Source organism: Salmo salar, chromosome ssa01, assembly GCF_905237065.1.
Source record: "Salmo salar chromosome ssa01, Ssal_v3.1, whole genome shotgun sequence".
Taxonomy (NCBI): Eukaryota; Metazoa; Chordata; class Actinopteri; order Salmoniformes; family Salmonidae; genus Salmo; species Salmo salar.
The window spans coordinates 80,576,071-80,602,832 of record NC_059442.1 but is presented as its reverse complement, the minus strand read 5'-3'; the positions used below and the strand labels follow the sequence as shown (position 1 = coordinate 80,602,832).

The 26,762-nt window shown below is 42.1% G+C and overlaps 2 protein-coding genes across 2 annotated transcripts in view; one reads left to right on the top strand and one right to left on the bottom strand.

Moving 5' to 3' along the window:
• The first annotated feature begins 1,008 nt into the window (after window positions 1-1,008).
• tacr2 (tachykinin receptor 2) lies at window positions 1,009-6,138 on the top strand. Its single transcript, XM_014213591.2, has 5 exons — window positions 1,009-1,661; window positions 2,809-3,003; window positions 3,201-3,351; window positions 3,613-3,809; window positions 4,009-6,138. The coding sequence occupies exons 1-5, from the start codon at window positions 1,264-1,266 to the stop codon at window positions 4,205-4,207; spliced, it is 1,140 nt and encodes a 379-aa protein (XP_014069066.2). The 5' UTR covers window positions 1,009-1,263; the 3' UTR covers window positions 4,208-6,138.
• hk1 (hexokinase 1) overlaps window positions 4,552-26,762 on the bottom strand; it is a 35,935-nt gene continuing 13,724 nt past the window's right edge. The window contains exons 3-18 of the mRNA XM_014213546.2: window positions 15,574-15,722; window positions 15,299-15,418; window positions 14,717-14,812; window positions 14,248-14,347; window positions 12,790-12,973; window positions 12,481-12,636; window positions 12,101-12,334; window positions 11,497-11,801; window positions 10,762-10,910; window positions 10,413-10,532; window positions 9,837-9,932; window positions 9,424-9,523; window positions 8,265-8,448; window positions 7,977-8,132; window positions 7,639-7,872; window positions 4,552-7,353 (exon numbers count right to left, since the gene is read on the bottom strand). Of these exons, the coding sequence (XP_014069021.1) occupies window positions 7,203-7,353; window positions 7,639-7,872; window positions 7,977-8,132; window positions 8,265-8,448; window positions 9,424-9,523; window positions 9,837-9,932; window positions 10,413-10,532; window positions 10,762-10,910; window positions 11,497-11,801; window positions 12,101-12,334; window positions 12,481-12,636; window positions 12,790-12,973; window positions 14,248-14,347; window positions 14,717-14,812; window positions 15,299-15,418; window positions 15,574-15,722 (2,534 nt within the window). The 3' untranslated portion in view covers window positions 4,552-7,202. The remainder of the gene's footprint in view (window positions 7,354-7,638; window positions 7,873-7,976; window positions 8,133-8,264; window positions 8,449-9,423; window positions 9,524-9,836; window positions 9,933-10,412; window positions 10,533-10,761; window positions 10,911-11,496; window positions 11,802-12,100; window positions 12,335-12,480; window positions 12,637-12,789; window positions 12,974-14,247; window positions 14,348-14,716; window positions 14,813-15,298; window positions 15,419-15,573; window positions 15,723-26,762) is intronic.

The following is a 26,762-nucleotide window of genomic DNA, read 5'->3' as shown; positions in this document are numbered from 1 at the left end:
TCATGGCTCATCCTATATAATACAGAATTGTTTAAAAATAAAAAAATAAAATTTTATCGCTAGGTATTGCAGCACTGTTGGAGATAGCAACACAAGCATTTCACTGCACCTGTGACATCATCTGCAAATCTATGTAGAGACCAATAAACTTTGATTTGTAAATGTAATCTGTTAGTTACTAGTTGCCTATCCAAAATTGTAATAAGTAAGGAAACTTTGGATTACCCAAACTCAGTAAGGTAACCTGATTAATTTCACTTACTTTTGGATGACTATCCCCTTAAGAGGCATTATTTGTATTTATTTAACCTCTATTTAACTAGACAAGTCAGTTAAGAACAAATTCTTATTTACAATGATGGCCTACCCTGGCCAAACGATGCTGGGCCAATTGTGTGCTGCGCTATGGGACACTCAATCACGGCCGGTTGTGATACAGCCTGCAATTGAACTGGGGTCTGTAGTGACACCTCAAGCACTCTTAGACCGCTGAACCACTCGGGACCCCAGAAGAAGACACAAAGGAGTGTGGTCCGACTCACTCTGGTGGAACAAACTTAAACTTGTGCCTTTTTTTAAAGGTGCATTGAATGTCATTGAGAAAACAGAAAGGTGTCATTAATGTGTTTTTTTTTTTTTCAGCAAACATCCTTTCTGAATTTAAAGTAATCCAAGAATGAATCATCTAGTTTTTCTAAACTATTAGTAATCTGTTTACAATGTTTTTTTCTGGTAATGTAGTAGATTAGTTACCGTTTTTTGTAATCATGTAATCTGTTCCAAACCTGCTCCTTTTTGTGTGCCTGCTTTGCTTCATTGTGTTCTGCAGGTTTCTGGAAGTCTGCTCCATGTGGCTATGTTTGCTATTTGTTATTGACACCACTTATAAAATCAGATGTTATTGTTGAAAGTGCGCACCTGTACTTTCACAGCTGTTATATCATCCTGAACTCTCAAACCCTACACTTCAGTAGGCTCTTGCGCACATTCCAAAACCGTAGCTCTCCAACCACTGCTGGCAGCTCAGTTTTACGCACGCGCCACTGGCAAGGCTCCAGAGGTTGGATGGAGCCCACTTCAGCAGGGGCTACCGTTACTAAGAAGATAGCTGGAGAGGGTCCTCTGATTTAACAAAATCTTAATGTTTCTGAAATGGATAGTTTTTGTTCAAGGAGAGGACAATGTGCTCGAGGATGACATCTGAACTAATTATTAATTGTCCAATGCTGTTTCCAAAATTATTTTGTGGAATTTGAGGTAGAGATGGATACAACTTCGAAGCCGCTCAACCTCTCAACGACCATATATTTTCAGGATTATGGAAACGAGACGACCATCAATCGTTTTGAACAGCCGGATTGGCAAGTGGCACTGTGGGCAATTGCTTATTCACTGATAGTGATTGTGTCTGTCACAGGAAATGTCACTGTAATTTGGATAATTTTGGCGCACAAAAGAATGAGGACAGTGACTAACTATTTTATAGTAAATCTTGCATTCTCGGACGTTTCGATGGCTACTTTTAACACTGTCTTCAATTTTGTTTATGCGATACACAACGACTGGTACTTCGGGTTGGGATACTGTAGGTTTCAGAACTTCTATCCCATCACAGCCATGTTTTCAAGCATTTATTCTATGGCAGCTATAGCGGTTGACAGGTAAGAACATACAACGAGCCTTCTTCCTATTATGTGATATAGCCTGCATACTCTAGTCTGTAGAGAACACACAATTGTTCAGGGACATCAAAAGTAAAAATGTCCACTCAAACCATGGGGAATTTATTTAAATTAGGCACATTCCAAAGACATAATCATATCAACCTCTACAATGGCTGCATCAGTCAGATACATGTGTAATGACGCTACTTGTCATTGAAGTAGACAATAATCCAGTAATCATCACATACAAATTAGCGTATTATATTTCTGAGTTATATTCAAATGTATTTTTAAATATAGCTTACTGGGCACTGTAGATCCTAAGGGTGCAATACATTGTAATTCTTATTATTGAATTTGCTTACAACATATTTTCCCATGTATCCCTTCAAAAGGTTTTATTAGTCCTGTCTGGGTGTGTGACACTGTGAAGTCTGTCTGTCTTTGTGCGGGTAAAGAGCGCGCTAGCCTTCCTAAATCCACCTATTCTGTTGATCTAAGGGCAATTCATATATTATTCTGTATATCCCTATGGAGCTATAGAACAGAGCCCTTAAACAGTAGGCTATCTGTAAAGCTGAAGCGTTACGGGTTCCGCGATAGTAATGTAAAGGTAATTTATGATTGAGCCAACATATGCAGCGTTTACAGTGAATGCAGTCTCCGCTAAAGCGGGAGCATTGCCTTTTCAATTTCATTCACGCTGTAAAACTGAACTTCTGCGATGCTGATTTAATAGTCCTAGTTACATTCCCATTTTATCTCAACCTTTCTACATCTCTCTCTCACCGTGTGTGTTTCGATGATATGCATGCTATTCAATGAGATATTCCATTAACAGCTGGATAACTCTGACTGCATCATCACCCTGAAAGCTGCACCACATCATTTTGTATTCAATTCGATAGATCTTAATGAGTTTTAAACAATCCACTGTATTGTAGACATTGCTGTTTTCAAAGCTCTGATGAACAAAAGTTACTCATATTACAGAATGATTATTGGCAAAGTGCGCTACCATTCACTTGTCATGACCGTGTGAGGTTTTCAGAACATTTCAGTCTTCAGCACTCTAAGCAGCCTATGACATGTACTGTTATACATCTCTGTCTGTATCTGATTTTTGCTTGTTTCTCTTCCACAGATACATGGCCATAATTTACCCTTTGAAACCAAGGCTGTCCTCCACATCCACCAAGATTGTGATTGGTCTCATCTGGGCGGTGGCATTCTCCCTGGCTTTCCCCCAGTGCTACTACTCTGTCACCCAGCATTATCCACCACGGACCATCTGCATGGTCAACTGGCCTGATGACTATGGTGGGAAACACCATCTCACGTGAGACACCCACAATACCTTTTCCAGTAATGTGTGTCTGTCTAGACGTTGTTGCTATAATGCCAACATAGATCAAAGTGTCTTCTTTTTTTCATGGTTAGAAATGGATGTTATGTCATGTTCGAAGCCCAAGTGCACATTATCAAATAATTCTGTCTGGAATACTTGAGACTGAACAATATCCTACTGTCTCACAGATACCAGATAGCTATGATCATACTGATCTACCTGCTCCCCCTGCTGGTGATGTTGATCACCTACAGCCTTATTGGCCAGACACTGTGGGGCAGTGAGATACCAGGGGAGGCCTCAGATCACTACCAGAATCAGATCCAGGCCAAACGCAAGGTCAGCTATGTCATATTGATGAAAAGCCTTGACTGAACAGTTTATAAGAACCTGCTTTTTTATGTGTATCTCTATTTACTGAAAGCATTGTGTCCAGTATTCCACCAGTATGGCCATTGCAAATACATACCAAAAACAAACTCTTCATATGCTTGAGCTGCACTAAAGCAAGCGCTTAGACCCAGGTCTGGTGCATATAGTTGCCATGGCATCAGATGCTCGGCTGTCTCAGTGAGTTGTGATGTTTTGTGCTCCATGTAGGTGGTGAAGATGATGATAGTGGTGGTGATGACCTTTGCCCTGTGCTGGCTGCCCTACCACATCTACTTCATCCTGGGCAGCTTCAACAAGGAAATCTACATGCAGACGTACATCCAGCAGGTATACCTGGCCATCTTCTGGCTGGCCATGAGCTCCACCATATACAACCCCATCATCTACTGCTGCCTCAACCAAAGGTAAAGCCAGAGGGACATCACTAAACTCATATTGTGGCAGTTGTATGATATTATTGATTCAACAACCTACAATCCACCTTTTTAGGTTGAATTTTATTAATGAAGCAATAAAGCAATAGTTAATTTAGGAATGTTTATCAACTTTAGCTGGCTAACTTGGTGAACCAGCTGATATTCCCTTTGGCATCTCTTTTTCTAGATTCCGCTCGGGGTTCCGTCATGCTTTCAGCTGGTTGCCCTTCATAAAGGTGTCGGAGGAGGACAAGATGGAATTGCAGCACACACAGACCTTCAGGATGACACGCAGCTATCGCACTGAGAACACCAAGGGCAATGTGGTTCGCCACAACTCCACCCAACATGATGACCACACCACAGTCAAGCTCATGAAATGCTAAGGACACGAGGACATGCTCATGCTCATGATGACAGTTGCTAGGAGAGGTCAAGTGAAACAAATCATGTTATGATTGTGTACAGTCACTCAGTCACACCAAATACCTCACAGATGACTGTTAATCCAGGAGGAGAATGGGTTCCAGGAGAATGGGAAGGAGATCTCCCATGGCATTAGCACCAGGCCTTATATGTTGCTGTGTTTAAGTAGTGATTTTATTTGTGTTTTAGCATAATATTGGTATATGTTGTGTGTTACCTGGCTTTGTAGACCAGATTGTGAAACATGCAAGTGAACCCACTTGTAAATATTTGCTGAAATATAAAGTAACTGATAAGAGACTGATAAATTAACACACTTTATTAATAGTACACAAATTCTATTACACAAATGAATAATGGGGTAACATCTGCCACAATATAATTTGAGGAATGGACTGTGATATTTAAACTATACAGATTATTTTTCATCACACCTCTGAAATATGTAACCACTGTAGTCCTAGATGGTATTGGGGAAATGAAAGTTCTCCAGTAGAATATATTGCAATCTTTTCTACAGCAATAGAACTGTTACCAAAATCCATACACAACAGAACTTGACTTGTAAGAGGCAACCTTTTAATAGTTTTGTGGCAAGGGGATTGAAAGAGTTACAGTACCATTCAAAAGTTGACACACCTCATTCAAGGGTTTTCCTTTATTTTTACTATTTTCTCCATTGTAGAATAATAGTGAAGACATCAAAACTATGAAATAACACACATGGAATCATGTAGTAACCAAAAAAGTGGTAAAAGATATATTTGAGATTCTTCAAAGTAGCCACCCTTTGCCTTGATGACAGCTTTGAACGCTCTTGGCATTCTCTCAACCCTAGAATGAGTAGGTGTGTCCACACTTTTCACTGGTACTGTATATGGGATAGCTGTAGTGTCCCATAGAGCCCATGTTTGCAGCTATGGTGTAAAATGTTGAAAATAATCTTTAGCAAGTGTTTGTCAGTGCAAGATGGTACAATTAAAATAGTATTGGAGTACAGTAGCCGTGTACATTATTCAATGGTTCTCTGAAATCAGAAAAAAGACTATCAACACATTGTTTAGAACACAAACAGTCAAAAACAAAGCATGTGAATTTAAAAAGGATAATGTAATATGTGGTAACTGTTGCCTTTGTTAAATATCACAGTGTGTATTGAATTTTTGTTCTGTGCCCTAGACTACTCTTTTTTTTTCATGTGACTTGTGATGTGGTCAAAAAATGTAATTGTCAAAGTTATATCTCACTAAATTTTTTGCTACCTATGGTGTCACATGATGTTGGTCATGCTTATTGTAATATTGTTGTATTTTGTAAAGTTGATATTGATATAGTGTAGCATAGAAAAGTCACTCCTGAGGAATTGATACATTTAAAGTATTGTAAAATGTTACGCTGTGCATTATTGTAATGTGCTGGCTACTTTGGAAATGAATTACGGCTATGTTGATAACAGTGTAGACAACTCAGGTCGGATGACTTTCCACCTCAAGATAATGCCAGTGTATTTCATAAATTACTTTATGAGGGCAAGTTCCTGTTAAAGTTATTTCTTCATAAAACATTGTGTTCATGTGCAGAATGTTATTTTAACATCACCATAACTGAAATGAAAAACATATGTAGCTTTGCATGACTGTGCAGACATATAGTATTGTAGGTGAAATGATTTCACAAAATAACTTACAATCTTGTTGCTGATATAGCATCTTTGTCCAGGGGCTTAACTGTTTGATTTATACTGTATTATTAATGTACTATACTATCACTGGAACATTTCATGAACAAAACCTCAGAATGGAAGTGGACCTTTATTTACAATAGGTCTTTATCTGATGACTAACAGCTTTATATTTGGTTGCACATCAAAATAAATGTAATTGAATCCCAATGCATCCTTTTGACCAGTTTTGTGCATCTCTGATTGTACAAAATAATTGTATTCTAGATTTCTGACACTAAATAAGGTAAGCATTTATTATATAACCTTATAGCTATTTTCTTTCTTACAGTAAGGTTTGAACATTCAACTGCAGTATACAAACATATGCTCACACACATCTTGCTCCATTCATTCTGTTATGTCTTCTTTTGTACATTGTGCACTGCTGGAATTCAAGTCATTATCTTATTCACAAAAGCCAGTTTTATTGATACCGTTGCTTTAGATATCTGATTTTCAGCAGGATCTGATTGAATCTGGCCCTTAACATGACTCAACCTAAGAGGTTTCACAACGACTGCCAAAGCAATGCATTGAGGAAGCATCCTACAGCGTGGCTGCATTTACTTTGAATGAGCTTGTGAGCAGCCTGCCCTTGAGCAATGAAAACATACTCAAAGGTCAAGGAACAATGGTTCATTCATAACAACCCTAGAAATTCTATCAAGCAAATACAAAAAAGGTTGACATTTGATATCTTTGAAACACTTAAAGAAGAATGCCAAGTTAAAAATTAAAACCACATTTCACAAGATAACTTCTTAACCTTGCAATGATTCTCTCTTACAACTCATTATGTCAAAACATCCACCCAATACAAAAATGAAATAAATAACATTTACATTTATATACCTGAGCAAGGTATACAACATTCAAAGCAGAAATATTTCCTATTATACATATACCCAAATGCCTAAAGCAGTGTTATAACATCAGAAATAAGATGAAATCAAACAAAGAGCCCTGTTCCTTGCATACGGAATAGCAGATCAACACAAAGACCAAACAGCTGGTAATAGCAGGTGAAGAAGTGAAATTGTTTAAAGCATGTACATGTTCTGTCATTGGTGCCCTTGAGATCTGCCCACCACAGGCGAACAATGGGTGGTTTCTGAAGCAGAGTGGTTAAGTGGAAAATACTGTAAGTGTCATTGCTAGAGTGGTATGCTACTATAAGGAGAGAAAGAAGAGGAGGAGGAAGAGGAGTGGAGAGGGGGGTAAGCCAAACAGACTCAGCTCTTCTGCTCCTCCTGCTCACGCATGCGACAGCCCACAGCGGTGATGAGGGCTGCACCCTTGCCGCTCCCGTCCTCAGAGAGAAGGAAGTTGACGTTGCACTTAGGGGCCAACTCTTTCACTGTCTGGTGCATGATCCCTGAGAAGCTGTGAAGGGATAGAAAAAGACATGGATAGTCTCACTTACACACTTGACTTTGTTCATGCTATTGTTACACTGAAAATGTAAATCAATGAAGCCATTCAGATGTAGGACCTGATCAAAGAGAATACAGAATAGAAGGAAGATATTTTATAACTGCAATAAACTACACAACCATTGCTGGCACATACTCAACATTCATCATAACGTCATTGTCAACTTGAAACACACAGTTAATGAGTATGATACATGTCATTTCAACCAATTGCAATCACATCATTACTACTCACTGTGGATGCAGCTTGTAGAGTGTTCCGTCCACCCCAACGGTGATGTCCATTTGGTTCAGCCCACGGTTCTCTCGGATTTTGTCGACAACGGCAGCCATTCCGGCTCCACAGAGCTGAGCCGCCCGGTGAGACACTGTACCACACACCTCCTTGACGATGATACTGTCATCACATGTGCTGTCCAGACCCAGCTGCTGCAGGATGGACCTCACCTGCAGTAGCGCCAACCGGTCACTGAGGGTAAGAGGACATATTGTTGAGACCATTGCACAACAAAAGGCAGTTATGATGACTCAGTCAGTCACCATTTCAATCGCAGATCCAAAATGTCTACCAACCTTTCAATCTGGGAGAGGAACTTAGTTTCGAAAATGCCTCTGGTCTTCAGAGTCTCTGATATCTGCCCTCTGAAGAGAAAGCCACGCTTCGTCAAGTCGATCAGGATGTTTCGCACAATCTCCCCGAGATACATACCGCTGCACATCTTCTCATACCTGAGATGAAAAAGAACCACGATCATTTAGGTATTTATAGATCTCTAATAACAAGACTATTCAAAATCAAATATCAACAAAAGTTAGCTGAAGTGAAGTAATTTCGATGGGGAGAGAGAGCAGCCCAATCACCTCTGTTTTCCAGGGTTGAGTGAAAAGTCATCCACAGCTCTGTCATATTCTGTCCTGATATCATCCAGGCACCCATTGTCCCCGAAGGCGCCCCACTCCATGTTGACACACATCCTCCCCACATCCCCCTCCACCATCTCAATGTTCCTCATCTCCTCCATGTAACAGGCGTTGCTGCCAGTTCCTGAAACCAGAAACCATACCATATTCAGCAATCATACCTTTGACAGGTATCAAACAATAATAATAATATTATGTAGTTGTCTAGATCAGTGGTTCTCAAAGTGGGGTCCACGGAGGTACTGCAGGCCAAATCTCAAATTCAAAAAAATTAAATATATATATATTTTTTACATTCATATTTTTACATTAATATTACATGAACAACAGATTGTTGTTTCACCGTCATTGTAAAGCCCTAGTTATTTTGTTGCTCTGACAAAGTCATTTCTGAAGATTATTTATTTCATGTGATTAGTAATTAATTTACGTCTATCCCTCATTTTAAGGTCAACCCTATTATGTGAACTGAACTTTCATTTAAATATGGTGAAACTATTCCTTTAAAAAAAAAAATGGGAAAGAAACATTGAACATCTAATAGTCGAATCATAGAGAAAAAGCAGGTGAGTTAGTTCTACTCATTTTTGGCCATTTTCTGGTGTTTTGTGGAAAAAACCTGAGCGGGTTTAGCATAACAAGTCAACCCTGTTACTCAAAAAATGATGAAGAACTATAGGCTACAAGAGTTCACTGCGGAGGCCCATCGGAGACTTGACCACTTTGGCCAATCAGAACATAAAAAAAAAATCAAATTCACCATTTGCCATGATGTTCATAACATTTTACTGACCTCCTCTTGTGAAGTGGAACCCAGAACAATGTGATTGACCACTTAGTGTTGCGGAGAACACCCAAACCAGAGTGGCCACCGCAAAGCCCAGGGAGCCTGACCATCTCTGGAAGTTGCTGTAACCCTGCTTGGGATATTTAACCTATATTTTGAGTATTGTTTGAGATGGAGGGCCCGTTCTAGTTTGGTATGTCAGGGTGTGCAATTGGAAATGTGAATGGGGCCAAGTTGGAGGTAATAATTAATTAGGTGTAGTTTATTAAGATGCATGAATACACCACATCAAAAGCTACACGGATGACCAACCTGCGATCAGGCCGACCTCACAGGTAGGCTCTTCATATGCACATGTCATCATGGTCCCCACTGTGTCATTAACTACTGCCACCACGTCCAAGTCAAACTCCTGGAGAAACGACCAACAGAAACACATGTACGGGATGTCTCTGGGAAGCAATGCTTACGGAAATGAGAACTTCCTTTTTATAGCAATACCACTTAAAAATATTGTATCACAACCTTCTATATCATGACAAAAACTAACAAAAAGAGCAGCATAAAGTTACTTTCGGTTGTCAATAGATGCCCATAAGATATTAGCTTTTATATTTTGTGTAATCCTGTAGAACAGCCACTAATACCAAGTTTTTCTGCTCTGGACCCATGGTCAGGAAAAACTTTGGGCCCTGGTTATAGTATCATGCCATCTCTTCACTTACCTCTCTCCTTTTTATCCCCTCTCTGAGAAGCCCGACAACATCCTCCCCTTCACAGTCAGTGGCTTTGAAGCCTTTGGTCCAGGTTACCAGGATGCCCTGAACAAAGACAGAAAGATGTTCTATTAGTGACGTACCCACACACGCACACACTGACGCACACACTTACGCACACACACACATATAATGGAATGGATGCCGATAGAATTATTGGTAATGTAGTCATTCAACAGTTTCTAAATTGGCCTACAACGGCATACATCCTAATTATGCATTGTGACAGTATGGTATATCAGGAATAATAACTCTCCAAAACACACACTTAAAAAAAATAAAAAAATTGAAATACAAAACACAGCAGAATATGAAGTGGCGGTAGCCAGCGGCATGTAACAGGACGACAAGCTTTTTATGAGCCTAAAAGGAAGCGCAGAATTGAAGATGGAGATCCCAGCTCAGTTTTGCGGCTGTATTTTAATATAGATATATAGACTATATAATATAGATGTAATGAGCAGTATGTCTGAGATGAAAAAGTTGATAGATGGCTGATTACTGTAAAAGAAGCAGTCAGCTCACCACATCCAAGCTGGTCTGTCTGCAGGGGAAGGAGAAGGTGAAACCCAGAGGCAGGCGAGTGTTCTTCATACCCATGTAGTCCAGGAAGTCAGATATGCACTGGACAATGTGGTCAAACAGCTGTGGGAAATGGAGGGTATTTTTCAACAAGCACAAGCACATTTGCTTAAGTTACACAGGTCACAAGGTTGGCTCTTAGAATATGCTTAACGTATGTCCTGTTGTATCTATAATAGGAGCTATTGCATTTACAGTAACTTCCTTTTCAAATGTGTGAGACAACTGACATTGTTTTGGTACAGAATGAGATATATGTCCATACTCACAGGAAACTCCCAAACTCACTCACCTCCTCTCCAGTCCCCTGCATCACCTCCATAGGAATAGCATAAATTTTGTTATGCATCTCTACTGTTCGCCGCTTGCCACTGCGAATCTTCACCAACAGCACTCTAAAGTTTGTCCCTCCTAAATCCAAAGCCAAGAAATCACCATTTTCTGGAAAACACAACAAAATAACAATACTGTCTTTAGTAAAAAGAGATAATAATGGTTTGATTTTCCATATATTTGTTTATGAGACATAATAACACATTATAAAGGGTTCCTAAATGCTTATGAAAAGTTTTACAACGCATTGTACTTGTTGCCACTGTCATAGCCATTTGAAATTAGTGACAAACAGTGTGTCGAGTTGAATTTCTCATTGATATTGGATGTTTTGACTTGCATGAAGATGTGGGAGTGCTGTGAAGTAATTGTGTTAGACTTAGAAATACTTTGACTTTAATCAGGGCACTGCAAGAAGTGCTAAGCCAAAAAAATACACAATATCATATGTTTACATGGAAGCCTGGATCATACAGTAGCGTGTTAAAGCATTAACGAGTGATAAGGAGCTTTTAAGTTGTTGATATGGTTATATACAGCAGGGGGAGCAGAAGAGGGGTAAATTCCCATTTATGTCAAATGGAATTAATGGGATGAATCTCTAAATGTTTTGTCATAGAGCTAAACCACTCTGGTCAACTGGTAGAATCACAGCCTGGCAAACTAGTTTAAATCCAAGTTGAACTTCTCTCACCTGATCCATCTGGTGTGCTGAGTACATATGTGGGCCACATCTTGACGGTGGCGCTGTCATGGGTCTTTTCCCCCAGGCCATTCTGGATCTCCGTCCTCATCCTCTTCTTCACCTCCAGCAGCTGGTCACTGGTCAGTCTGAACTCAGCCAGGGTCTCTGTGATCTGACGACGCTGGTCAGCCAGCCGGTAGGCCACGGCGGTCACCATGGCAGCGCCCTTGGAGCTCCCACTCTCTGAAAGCAGGAAGCGGACATCTGACTCAGGAACTAGGCGGCGGACTGTTTTGTGGAGACGCCGGGCATATCTGAGGAGATGGGGAGGGTGATTCTCAGTCAGACAAAAATCCTGACCTTGGATTCTCACGTGTAACTCAACCTTTTATGTATCTCAACACAACAGGCTCTTGGCCCTAGTAGCTAAAATATAACTTTGACATTGTATTCTGTATCAATGTCTCTTTTTCAAAGTCCATTGTAGTACTCCCTAAGCCATTTGACAGAACTGCATAGCTTCAACGCAAGATACACAATTAAGATGCACAATAAGAGCTGGTTACAGTCTACCTTGTACCCAGGGGGTCCTCTACTGGTATAGGCTACTCACTGCGGGTGCATCTTGTAGAGAGAGCCGTCGATGCCCACAGTGGTGCGTAGGCGAGGGTTCCCTTTGTTGTCCTTTAGCCTGGAGAGGATGCCGCCCAGAGTGGCAGCGATGAGGTTGGCTGATCTGTGGGAGACTATGGTGCATACGTGCTGCACAGCAATGCAGTCATCTGCGGATGGTTCCACGCCCAGCCGACCTAGGATATCCTTGGCTTTAGTGAGGCCTTCTTTACTCCTGGACAGTGACAGGTTCGGAGAAGAGATGAGCTCAGTGGTGGCAAATAACATTACAAAGGTGTACAGTAATGGTGTGCAGTCCCAAAGCAGTGCTCAGTTTACAAATGGCTACATGACACAATCAGAAAACTGATTGACACCTACTTTTCAATGGAAGAAACGTGTTTAGTTTCAAATTTCCCTTTGGTAAGAAGTTCAGGCGTTATCCGACCCTCAAACAAAAATCCCTCTTTGGCCATCTTGACCAGGATGAGTCGCACAAGTTCGCCCATGTACATCCCACTGACCATCTTCTCAAACCTGGAGAGAAAAAGATACAATACGTTGCTAAACACTGAGGGAAAAGGTGACATGTAAGATGACTACTACTATCAATGCACTTAACTGATTATTACATGTCTTAAAGAAATTTGGGAAGGTCTGATTTATAGTGTATTAATATGTGGGACATACAGCTGTTTCCCTGGGTTTAGAGAGCCCCTGTCAATTTCTCTGTCGAACTCTGTGCGAATGTCCTCCAGCATTCCATCGTCCCCAAAGGCTCCCCACTCTGTGTTGATACACATTCTGCCCTCGTCTCCCTCCACCAGGTCAATGTGCCTTAGCTCCTCCATGTAACAAGCATTAGTACCTGTGCCTGAGGAGACACCAACAAAAAACTTGTGAGTAATGCAAAAGTAAAAGTGTACCCAATGAGCTTCAGCTCGGCTTGAACAAAAATAGGTTAAAAGGGTGCAGGGGCACATTGAAACCAAACACAGCACTATCTGTTCTGACAAAATGATTGAACATTTTGGAATAAATATAATTAAACACCCACACCGGTAGAAATCCACTTTTTCAAGCTGAAAAACAATGTCCAGAGCTTACCCATGATGGTGCATAACGATGTAAGTCAATAAGTCATAGTTTTAGTCAAATTGGCTTGAAGTGACAAATCCGAACTGCCCACTTTGTGCAAATCCGTGTGAATGTGGTGTCATTTCCTATGATATGACATAACAATTATTTTCAGCCTACGTTTAGTTTCAGGGTTGGTTTTTATTCGAATATTACCACCCACCAGCATGGCATTGTTAATTAATCAGAAACAGCAGAAAAGTTATTCCTCTTTGTGACTGACATGAGCCACACAGTCTTGTCTCCACTTTGCCACCTGAGCCATGGAGAAACAATTTAAGGGTGCATGTAATTTGTTAGTTACATGAAATGTGTTAGTTACATGTAATTTGCAGCGTGCATGATCTTGAGCAAAGTCATTGTAGCCTATCATTTCACTTCCCATGTGAGAACCATGAGCAAGGGCTGACTTGGCTTTGCTGTATCGCAGCCAAAGCCTGTCAGCAGCCTACCTACGAAAAGTTGCACCATGTCCATTACAATGTAGAAAAACGCATATCAGCTATTTTTCTATAGTTATGGATATTATCTGAGCTTCATCTTATTTTTCGAACTATTTCTATGGTGGATTTGCGGCCGCAATTTATGGAAGATGTCAAAACTTTTAGATGGCGAAGTCAAAGATAGACCAGTGGTTTCATCTGTGGCGAAGTTTTCCCTAAATCAATGCTTATGACAAATCCAACTCCAGAACTAGCCATCGATCGAGCTGGCTAATCTTTTGAATACAGTGTAGTTAAAAAAACAGCAACACCAGACAACATTAGCCTGCTAGATATGGTTAGCAAGCTAGGTGCCCTATTTGTTGATGTTTAACTCCACGTGGAAATTCCTACACCCAATTCGTGAATATGTGTAAGTAGCCTTTATCATTCTTCAGAGGTGGAACCTAAACGTGCATTTTCTCTCTAAGACAGGAAATTACATTGAAATAGTGGCACCAACTTCTTCTGGGGGAGGGTGGGGGGGATGTCCTTTAATGGTCTGGTGGGAGGTAAATGGATTTTATACCTATGATGATACCAACTTCACAACGCTGGTCATCAAAGCCACAGGTCATCATGGTTCCAACTGTGTCATTGACCACTGCCATGATGTCTGCGTCATAGTCCTGAAAAGCACAGGGTTACAATTATACAACCATGGTGCAACAGATTTGCTTATGACTGAACTTCCCATTGGGCACAGACATCAGTTCAACATCTAGTTTTGATTTACATTTGGTTGAGTTGTCAACTAACGTGAAATCAACCAACAATTTCACCCTATCATTGGATTTAGGTTAAAAGTTGAGTGAAATAAAAATGACCTTACGTAGATTACTTTTTACAAATCCAATCAGTTATCCACGTTCATGCAACATCATCATATTGAATGTCTTGGTTAAAATGATGTGGAAACAATGTTGATTCAAGTAGTTTTGCCCAGTGGGTTCATTGTCATTGCATTAGGCAAGCGTGCTTAAAAACATCAAACCTACCCCACGTTTTTTGATGGCCTTGTTCAGAAGAGTCACAACGTCCATTCCCTCAACTCCACTGGCTTTAAAGCGTTTTGTCCAAGTGAGCAAATAACTCTACAAAAGACAAACAGGCAGCTAGACTAAAGATCACTGATAGTATGATATGATCTGTCTTCAAAACTGAAGCTAATACAACCGCCCGTGACGGGAGTCCCATAGGACGGCACACAATTGGCACAGCGTCGTCCGGGTTAGGGAAGGGTTTGGCCGGGGGGCTTTACTTGGCTCATCGTGCCCTAGCGACTCCTTGTGGAGGGCCGGGTGCTTGCAGGCTGATACCGGTCACCAGTTGAATGGTGTTTCCTCCGACACATTGGTGCGGCTGGCTTCCGGGTTAAGCTGGTGGGTGTTAAGGAGCGAGCTTGGGCAGGTCATGTTCGGGAGGACGCATGACTCACCCTTCGCCTCTCCCGAGCCCGTTGGGAGTTGCAGCGATGAGACAAGATCGAAATTGGGGAGAAAAAGGGGGGTAAAATAAAAAAACAAAGCTAATAACTGAAGCTCAGGTGTACAGTACTATTGGCTTGTTCATTCTCTCACCTCATTCAGTTTGGTTTGTGCACAGGGGAAGGAGAAGGTGAAGCCGACAGAAAGCTTCTTATCCTTGATATTCTGCTTCTCCATGAAGTCACCCAGGCACTCTGCAACATGGTCAAACAGCTGCAAGGGAAAGGAAAATAATTAAGTTAGGGATGGTTATCTCGAAAGCAATCTGTGCACAAGGAGAGACTGTAATGCACATTTCTGATTTATTTCCCTGGCCACTAGACTCTTAGACATTTATATACAGTAAGAGTTTGAAAGGTATCCCGTACCCGAGCGCCACTGCCATGGATGATGTCCTCTGGAGTGTCATAGATCTGGCTCTCCATCTGAACTGTCTGCTTCTTCTCATGGGACACCTTCACTCGCAGGATGCGGAAGGCCGAGCCTCCCAGATCCAGAGCAATGAAGTCCCCCTTCTCTGTAACAAGCATAACAAATATGCATGTGCTCACAGCAAGCAAATATGTGAACTGTGAACAGAGGCATCATGTCCACTGAAACAGAAGGGGAACCTACTGATCAAGGTACGTGGGTTACAGTACTACAGGCGACAGTGAGTATGTTCACATGCACAGTAATAATTTGATATTAAACAGATTATGCAATAGTCATGTAAACATCGCTGCCAAAGGTGCTTCAACAAAGTACTGAGTAAAGGGTCTGAATACTTATGTAAATGTGATATCAGTTTTTTTATTTTTCATAAATCAGCAACACATTTTTTTCCTGGTTTTGCTTTGTCATTATGGGATATTGTATGTAGAATGATGAGGGGAAAGACCAATTTAATCAATTTTAGAATAAAGCTGTAATGTAACAAAATGTGAAAAAAGTCAAGGGGTCTGAATACCTTCCGAAGGCACTGTATGTCCGAACTCAGAATGAAATGTGCTTCCCAAAAATAACATGGTTGCTGTGGTAAAACGTTTATTTTGATTGCCGATTTACCATCAGGCATGTGAGAATGCTGTTCATTGACTACAGCTCAGCTTTCAACACCATTTTCCCCTCCAAGCTCGTCACCAAGCTTAGGACTCTGGGTCTGAACATCTCCCTCTGCAATTGGATCCTGGTGGTGAGAGTTGGCACCATCACCTCTGCCATGCTGACCCTCAACACAGGGTCCCCACAGGGGTGTGTGCTTAGTCCCCTCCTGTACGCCCTGTTCACCCACGACTGTGTGGCCACGCATGACTCCAACACCATCATCAAGTTTGCTGATGACATGACAGTGGTAGGTATAATCACCGGTGATGATGAGTCAGCCTACAGGGAGGAGGTCAGTGTGGTAGTGTAGTAGCAGTGTGGTGCCTCAACGTCAGTAAGACGAAGGAGCTGATCACCCTTGAGTGTTGGACCGAGTAACCTAACCTTTACACAAATGCAGAGTACTATATATAGCTGACACTAACAATGCTCAGTTATGGTTGGTTCAACCCCCCTCATGCAGATTGGGGCATCATAAGCCACTCTGGGTTCATCCTGTCATTATCTGCACGTGGGTTGTTGTCTTAACCCCACCCTGGCTTAGTTTCCCAGATGCAAGGATGATTTTAAGACAATGAAGGATTGTTCTACTCCTAAGCTATCTCTAGTAAAACACATTCTTGTCTCTGTAATGCAGTCTTTAACCCATTTGTCAGCTCAAGCCATCTCCAGTGACCATACGCCCTGATTAGCTGCAGGGAACTAGAGTGGAGCCCATGAAAACAAAGACACTAACAGGACAGAAATATCCTCCTATTTGTTAAGTATTAATTGCTAACTATTAATATCAAACAAATCAGGTAAATATGTAATTTTTCTATCACATTCCCCCTTTTTGAGAATTCTCTCAACTTAAAAGTAAAATTACAAGGTTTAAAAAGACATGTATTCCATTTAGTGCCTAATGAACATAACCCAGAACAAGCATCATGTTCCCACTATGTATAAGTGTAACAAGCGTCATTGTAGGTAGACCAAAATGCAGCGGGTATATTGATCATACTCTTTTTATTAGAAGGAAAAAAACACTTACAAAACAAACGACGAAAACAGTCCTGTAAGGTGCTCAGACTAAACAGGAAACAATCACCCACAAAACACAAGAGAAAACTAACCCAACTAAATATGGCCTCCAATTAGAGAACGACAACCAGCTGCCTCTAATTGGAGGTCCTACCAAAACCAACATAGACATAGAAAAGCTAGATAGAAACATAGAAAAACTAGAACATAACCCAAAAACCCAGAAACACACAAACCAAACACCCCCTGCCACGCCCTGACCAAACTACAATAACAAATAACCCCTTTTACTGGTCAGGACGTGACAGTACCCCCCCCCAAACACAAAACACAAAAACCTCACAAAAATAACCCCAAACTTAAAGGGAGGGAAGGGAGGGTGGCCACCGTCAACTACGGCTCCCGTGCTACACCTCCCCTAATCCTCCCACTACGGAGGTGGCTCTGGCTCTGGGCTTAGTCCCCATTCTAACCTGCCCACCCCCGTTGAAGGCTCATGGCTGTAGACCACTGCTGAAGGCTCTGGGCTAAGGTGCGTCGCTGGAGATCTCGGGCTGAGGTGCGTCGCTGGAGACCTCGGGCTGAGGTGCGTCGCTGGAGACCTCGGGCTGAGGTGCGTCTCTGGAGACCTCGGGCTGAGGTGCGTCTCTGGAGACCTCGGGCTGAGGTGCGTCTCTGGAGACCTCGGGCTGAGGTGCGTCTCTGGAGACCTCGGGCTGAGGTGCGTCTCTGGAGACCTCGGGCTGAGGTGCGTCTCTGGAGACCTCGGGCTGAGGTGCGTCTCTGGAGACCTCGGGCTGAGGTGCGTCTCTGCAGGCTCCGGACTGAGGTACGTCTCTGCAGGCTCCGGACTGTGGGACGTCTCTGCCGGCTCCGGACTGTGGGACGTCTCTGCCGGCTCCGGACTGTGGGACGTCTCTGCCGGCTCCGGACTGTGGGACGTCTCTGCCGGCTCCGGACTGTGGGACGTCTCTGCCGGCTCCGGACTGTGGGACGTCTCTGTCGGTTCCGGACTGTGGGACGTCGCCGGAAGCACTGGACGGGAACTGTCGCCGGAAGCTCTGGGCGGGGTACTGTCGCCGGAAGCTCTGGACGGGTACTGTCGCCGGAAGCTCTGGACGGGGAACTGTCGCTGGAAGCTCTGGACGGGGAACTGTCGCCGGAAGCTCTGGACGGGAACTGTGCACTGAAGGCCTGATGCGTGGGGCTGGCTTTGGAGGCGCCAGACTAGTGACACGCACCACAGGGCTAGTGCGAGGAGCAGGAACAGGACGTACTGGGCTGGGCAGGCGCACTGAAGGCGTGATGTGTGGGGCTGGCTTTGGAGGCGCCAGACTATTGACACGCACCTCAGGGCTAGTACGAGGAGCAGGAACAGGACGTACTGGACTGGGCAGGTGCACTAGAGGGCTGATGCGTGGGGCTGGCTTTGGAGGCGCCAGCCTAGTAACACGCACCTCAAGGCTAGTGCGAGGAGCAGGAACAGGACGTACTGGACTGGGCAGGCGCACTGGAGGAAGAGTACGAGGAGCAGGAACAGGATACACTGGGCCATGAACCCTCACCGGCGGTCTGATGCTTGCAACTTGCATCACTGGTCCTGGCTCGATGCTAGCTCTAGCATGACACCTGTGAGGAGCTTTCACCAAGCGCACTGGACTGTAGCTGTGCACTGGCGATTCCGTGCGTATCTCTGCATAACATGGTGCTTGCTTGATCCGTTGCTCCCCATAATAAACACAGGTGCCCCTTTGTGCCCTTTCCGCAAGTACCTCTCTCCGGAATCTCGCGTCAAGCTCCTCGCTTGATTCCATGACTGGCTCCCTTTTCCTCCACGGCTCTCTCCTGTATGCCCGGGTAGTTAGGTCAGGGCTCCCCCTGACTCAACTAAACTCCCCGTAAGCCCCCCCAAAAAACATTTTGGGGGCTGCCTCCTCTCCTCCTGAAATGGAGGATATAATGCCTCACACCTCCGTCGTTCTGCCTTAGCTGCCTCCAGCTCCTCCTTCGGACGCTTGTACTCCCCAGCCTGGTGCCATGGTCCTTTACCATCTAATATCTCCTCCCATGTCCACGACTCCAGGTAGTTTTCCTGCTGCTCCTTCCTCCACTGCTTGGTCCTTCTTTGGTGGGTGGTTGTGTAACAAGCGTCGCTGTAGGTAGACCAAAATGCAGCGGGTATATTGCCAATCTTCTTTTTATTAGAAGGAAAAAAACACTTACACAAAACAAACAACGAAAACAGTCCCGTAAGGTGCTCAGACTAAACAGGAAACAACCACCCACAAAACACAAGAGAAAACGAACCCAACTAAATATGTACTCCAATTAGAGGCAACAACAACCAGCTACCTCTAATTGGAGGTCCTACCAAAACCAACATAGAAAAGCTAGATAGAAACATAGAAATAGAAAAACTAGAACATAACCCAAAAACCCCGAAACACACAAACCAAACACCCCCTGCCACGCCCTGACCAAACTACAATAACAAATAACCCCTTTTACTGGTCAGGACGTGACAATAAGGCATCACCTATGGACTCCATGTGCCATTAGCATAAACCTGCTATAGTTCCTGAGTGTTATCATTAAACATTTCAATTTGGTAATGGATATAAATCAAATCGATTAAGATGAGTTTCACTCTCAGGATCAGAGTTTACCCCTCCTTTTACCAAGGCTTGCTGAGAATAGTCTCAACATAGTACACAACTTCTTTACCCATGTCATCATTAGCATAACAACAATCTAAACAATCAATCCATAATACATTAATTGCTCCACTCATATAGTTAACCTGTTGGGGATAGGGGGCAGTATTTTCACGGGCGGATAAAAAAACGTACCCGATTTAAACTGGTTACTACTCTTACCCAGAAACGAGAATATGCATATAATTAGTAGATTTGGATAGAAAACACTCTAAAGTTTCTAAAACTGTTTGAATGGTGTCTGTGAGTATAACAGAACTCATATGGTAGGCCAAAACCTGAGAAGATTCCATGCAGGAAGTGCCCTGTCTGACAATTTGTTGTCCTTCTAGGGCATCTCTATCAAAAATACAGCATCTCTGCTGTAACGTGACATTTTCTAAGGCTTCCATTGGCTCTAAGAAGGCGTCAGAAAGTGGAATGAGAGCTCTGCAGTCTCTGGGCGAAAAACAGCAGGAGTGTTTGTGAGTGGTCAGGCAGGGAACACTGACACTGGAGCGCACGTGCACGAGAGGACTCAATTTTTTTCTTTCTCTCTTTGAACGAATACAACGTCGCCCGGTTGGAATATTATCGCTATTTTACGAGAAAAATCACATAAAAATTGATTTTAAACAGCGTTTGACATGCTTCGAAGTACGGTAATGGCATATTTGTCATTTTTTTTTCACGAAATGCGCCCTTCGGATACTGACCTCAACGCATGAACAAAACGGAGCTATTTCAATATAACTATGGATTATTTCGAACAAAAACAACATTTGTTGTTGAAGTAGAAGTCCTGGGAGTGCATTCTGATGAAGAACAGCAAAGGTAATCCAATTTTTCTTATAGTAAATCTGAGTTTGGTGAGGGCCAAACTTGGTGGATGTCAAATTAGCTAGCCTTGATGGCCGGGCTATCTACTCAGAATATTGCAAAATGTGCTTTCGCCGAAAAGCTATTTTAAAATCTGACACCGCGATTGAATAAAGGAGTTCTGTATCTATAATTCTTAAAATAATTGTTATGTATTTTGTGAACGTTAAATCGTGAGTAATTTAGTAAATTCACCGGAGGTTTGCGGTGGGTATGCTAGTTCTGAACATCACATGCTAATGTAAAAAGCTGGTTTTTGATATAAATATGAACTTGATTGAACAAAACATGCATGTATTGTATAACATAATGTCCTAGGAGTGTCATCTGATGAAGATCATCAAAGGTTAGTGCTGCATTTAGCTGTGGTTTTGGTTTTTGTGACATGTATGCATGCTTTGAAAATGGCTGTGTGATTATTTTTGGCAGGGTATTCTCCTGACATAACGCAAACGTCCCACCTTGCCCAGGGAGGTTAACATACCAAAACTTACTCAAATCAATCAGTCAGTTTAAAAAAAAAATTTCGTTTCCAAATCATATTTCAAAACCAAATTAATTATCCAACCAAAATGTTGAATGACATAGCTCAGTGATTCACATTGGTTCTATCACTCAAAATGAAAACCCTCAATTTAACATACATCAACACTGGCAGAATGTACATCCATATTAACATACAATATATTCACCTTATGATTAACCCAATTAACTCTCTCGTCAGCGTTATAATTACAGATCAGTATCTCAATGCATTCTTACCCTAAATAACTATACATTTAGCACTGTAGACCTCCCCCATCAACCTGATACACCAAATAACAATTTCAGATAAGTCTAAATCAATTACGGGCACAGTTGACCAACCCCCTCCCTTCTCCGGCACTCAATCTTCTGGCATTTCTTCATTTTCCTTCTTCAGATAGCTTCACAGTTCAAAGTGTATGGCCCATGATAATGTCTCACCTGAACCCCACCACAACTCCTATTATCTCTTTTTCATTTGCCAACCAGTATACCAGCAATATGAGAGAACTGGATGCTGTACACCGGTTGCTGGCTCGGACTCAGGTCTCTCGATAGAAGTGATGCAGGACAGGGCTGTAGTGAACGCCATTTCTTCAGCCGGTTAGAGGGGGTTTTGAGGTCCACACCCTGTTTGGTCAAATTATCCCTTTCGTGCATTTAGATACCATTTCCACCTTAACCTCGAGAGGACAAATCAGAACAACAATTCAGTTCAGTTCATTTCTGATCCAGGAAATCCAGACAAGCATTGACTATATGACAAATTATTACTTCTACCAATATTCTTAATGCAAATTTCTAAAACAAATGTTGAAGAAAATAACAACACATTCTGTTGAAACATCTTTTCCCAAATGAGCTTATACTCCCCTTATCACACTGTCAACCTCATCGCAGTCAAAGGATCAGGAAATTATCCCAATCATCCAGCAGACCCAATCTGGTGAGATTTATCAAAACAAAACAAAACAAACAAGGCAACAATACACTCCTTCATACATCACTCAATACATACCTACATATAACTCAAGGTGTGTAAACTTCAATACAAAAACCAAAAAAAATTGTAATTCCCCCATTTTGACAAATAATTCACAATATTGACTAATGTGTAAAAACAACAACACTTCCTATTAGTTATAAAACATCTCCGTAATTAACAGCATTACAAATTACCTTCAAATCATCATCCAATGTCTCTCAGCTTTCCAGCGAGGGTGATAAAAATCACACTAGAAAGTCAGGATTGAGGTCAGATGTCATTCAAACCCTTCAAATTAGTGTTTCTTACTAAACTCAGAAAAAAAAGAAACGTCCTCTCACTGTCAAGTGCATTTATTTTTAGCAAACTTAACATAACAGGATTCAACAACTGAGACATAAACTGAACAAGTTCCACAAACATGTGACTAATGGAATAATGTGTCCCTGAACAAATGAGGGGTCAAAATCAAAAGTAACAGTCAGAAACTGGTGTGTCCAGCAGCTGCATTAAGTTTTGCAGTGCCTCTCCTCCTCATGGACTGCACCAGATTTGCCAGTTCTTGCTGTGAGATGTTATTAACCCACTCTTCCACCAAGGCACCTGCAAGTTCCCGGACATTTCTGGGGGGAATGGCCCTAGCCTTCACCTTCCAATCCAACAGGTCCCAGACGTGCTCAATGGGTTTGAGATCCGGGTTCTTCGCTGGCAATGACAGAACACTGACATTCCTGTCTTGCAGGAAATCACACTCAGAACAAGCACTATTGCTGGTGGCATTGTCATGCTGGAGGGTCATGTCAGGATGAGCCTGTTGGAAGGGTACCACATGAGGGAGGAGGATGTCTTCCCTGTAACGCACAGTGTTGAGATTGCCTGCAATGACAACAAACTCAGTATGATGATGCTGTGACACACCGCCCCAGACCATGACAAACCCTCCACCTCCAAATCGATCCCGCTCCAGAGTACAGGCCATGGTGTAACGCTCATTCCTTTGACGATAAACGCGAATCCGACCATCACCCCTGGTGAGACAAAACCGTGACTCATCAGTGAAGAGCACTTTTTGTCAGTCCTGTCTGGTCCAGCAACGGTGGGTTTGTGTCCATAAGCGACGTTGTTGCCAGTGATGTCTGGTGAGGACCTGCCTTACAACAGGCCTACAAGACCTCAGTCCAGCCTCTCTCAGCCTATTGCGGACAGTCTGAGCACTGATGGAGGGATTGTGCATTCCTGGTGTAACTCGGGCAGTTGTTGTCCTGTACCTGTCCTGCAGGTGTGATGTTCGGATGCACCAATCCTGTGCAGGTGTTGTTACAGGTGGTCTTTCACTGCGAGGATAATCAGCTGTCCATCCTGTCTCCCTGTAGCGCTGTCTTAGGCCTCTCACAGTACGGATATTTCAATTTATTGCCCTGGCCACATCTGCAGTCCTCATGTCTCCTTGCAGCATGCCTAAGGCACGTCATCTCTAACCAAAACAGGGGATCTCTGGCATAACACGACATTTTCTAACGCTCCCATAGGCTCTCAGAAGGCGCCAGAACGATGAATGGTGGCTTTGCAGGCCCTGGCTGAAAAACATTAGCGCATTTGGATAGTGGTCGATCTGAGGACAATGAGACTGGAGGCGCGTGCACGAGCCGACACCATGTTTACTTTCTCTCTCTTTGAACGAAAACAACGACTCCCGGTCGGAATATTATCGCTTTTTTACGAGAAAACTCGCATAAAAATTGATTTTAAACAGCGTTTGACATGCTTCGAAGTACGGTAATGGAATATTTTGAATTTTTTTGTCACGAAACGCGTCGGGCGCGTCACCCTTCTTTACCCTTTCGGATAGTGTCTTGAACGCACAAACAAAACGCCGCTATTTGGATATAACTATGGATTATTTGGAACCAAACCAACATTTGTTATTGAAGTAGAAGTCCTGGGAGTGCATTCTGACGAAGAACAGCAAAGGTAATCAAACTTTTGTAATAGTAAATCGGAGTTTGGTGAGTACCACACTTGGTGGGTGTCAAAATAGCTAGCCTTGATGGCCGGGCTATCTACTCAGAATATTGCAAAATGTGCTTTCACCGAAAAGCTATTTTAAAATCGGACATAGCGAGTGCATAAAGGAGTTCTGTATCTACAATTCTTAAAATAATTGTTATGTTTTTTGTGAACGTTTATCGTGAGTAATTTAGTAAATTCACCGGAAGTGTTCGGTGGGAATGCTAGTCACATGCTAGTCACATGCTAATGTAAAAAGCTGTTTTTTGATATAAATATGAACTTGATTGAACAAAACATGCATGTATTGTATAACATAATGTCCTAGGATTGTCATCTGATGAAGATCATCAAAGGTTAGTGCTGCATTTAGCTGTGGTTTGGGTTTATGTGACATTATATGCTAGCTTGAAAAATGGGTGTCTGATTATTTCTGGCTGGGTACTCTGCTGACATAATCTAATGTTTTGCTTTCGTTGTAAAGCCTTTTTGAAATTGTACAGTGTGGTTAGATTAACGAGAGTCTTGTCTTTAAAATGGTGTAAAATAGTCACATGTTTGAGAAATTGAAGTAATAGCATTTCTAAGGTATTTGAATATCGCGCCACGGGATTACACTGGCTGTTGAGTAGGTGGGACGCAAGCGTCCCACCTAGCCCATAGAGGTTAAAATAATGTCTGTGAGCATAACAGAACTGATATGGCAGGCGAAAACCTGAGGAAAATCCATCCAGGAAGTACTATTATTTTGAAAGGCTGTTTTTCCATTGAAAGCCTATCCACCATACAAAGACTTAGGACCCAGTTCACGATCTCTATGGCTTCTTCTACATGTGGCCAGTCTTTGGGCATTGTTTCAGGCTTTTACTCTGAAAAATTAGGGAGATACAGCACTTTCAATGAGTGGACAGTGGACATTTTCAGACATGAGTCCAGCGCGTGATCGGTAGCGCACCTTTCTTGTTTCTCCTTTTCTATTGACGAAGCTTTTGTCCGGTTGAAATATTATTGATTATTTATGACAAAAACAACCTGAGGATTGATTTTAAACATCGTTTGATATGTTTCTACGAACTTTTATTGTACTTTTTTTACTTTTCGTCTGGATGTTGAGAGCTCGATTTGTGCCTTTGGATTACTGAACTAAACGCACCAACAAAACAGAGGTTTTTGGACATAAAGGAAGACATTATCGAACAAAACAAACATGTATTGTGTAACATGGAGTCCTGGGAGTGCCACCAGATGAAGATCATCAAAGGTAAGCGATTAATTTAATCGCTATTTCTGACTTTTGTGAGTCCTCTCCTTGGCTGGAAAATGTATGTATGGTGTTTTGTGGCTAGGCGCTGTCCTAACATAATCGCATGGTGTGCTTTCGCCGTAATGCCTTTTTAAAATCTGACACAGCGGCTGGATTAACAAGACGTTTATCTTTAATCCTTTGTTTAGCACTTGTATCTTTCATCAATGTTTATGATGAGTATTTCTGTAATTTGATTTGGCTCTGCAATTTCACCAGATGTTATTTGAGACAATACATTACTGAACATAACGCGCATGGTGTGCTTTCGCTGTAAAGCCTTTTTGAAATCGGACACTGTGGTTGGATTAACAAGAAGTTTATCTTTAAAATGGTGTATAATACTTGTATGTTTGAGGAATTTTAATTATGGGATTCCTGTTGTTTGAATTTGGCACCCTGCAATTTCACTGGCTGTTGTCGAGGTGGGACACTAGCGTTGTCGAGGTGGGATACTAGGTTAACAATCGTTCCACAGGTGCATGTTTGTTAATTGTTTATGGTTCATTGAACAAGCATGGGAAACAGTGTTTAAACCCTTTACAATTAAGATCTGTGAAGTTATTTCGATTTATCTTTGAAAGACAGGGTCCTGAAAAAGGGACGTTTCTTTTTTTGTTGAGTTTATGTTAGACAAATTAATAAAAAACAGTAAAATATTTCATACATTTTGTATCCCAGGTTTACAGTAAGTTTCCTCAGTACATTTACTATCAGAATAATTCACGTGGTCAATTAAAACTGAGAACATTAGTAAAATCCAACAAAAATGGGCAGGCCTTATTTAATTTGGTAACTCCTCTTTACCACCGAATCCAGATACCGTTTTACCTATAAAATTGCTGAATTTCACTAACCCCTCTTCCAAGACCATAGCCTCAGGAAACATTTCAAAGAGAGAGAAAATGACTATCCCCATTCTCCTGGAAGAGAAATGTACATTTCTTTAGCATTCAGTATAATAATATCATAATCAGCAACCCAAAGGTTTTAACTACAAACAAATCATGATCATGATAATCATTCATTTTAATGTACCCCAACGTTTATGTGCGC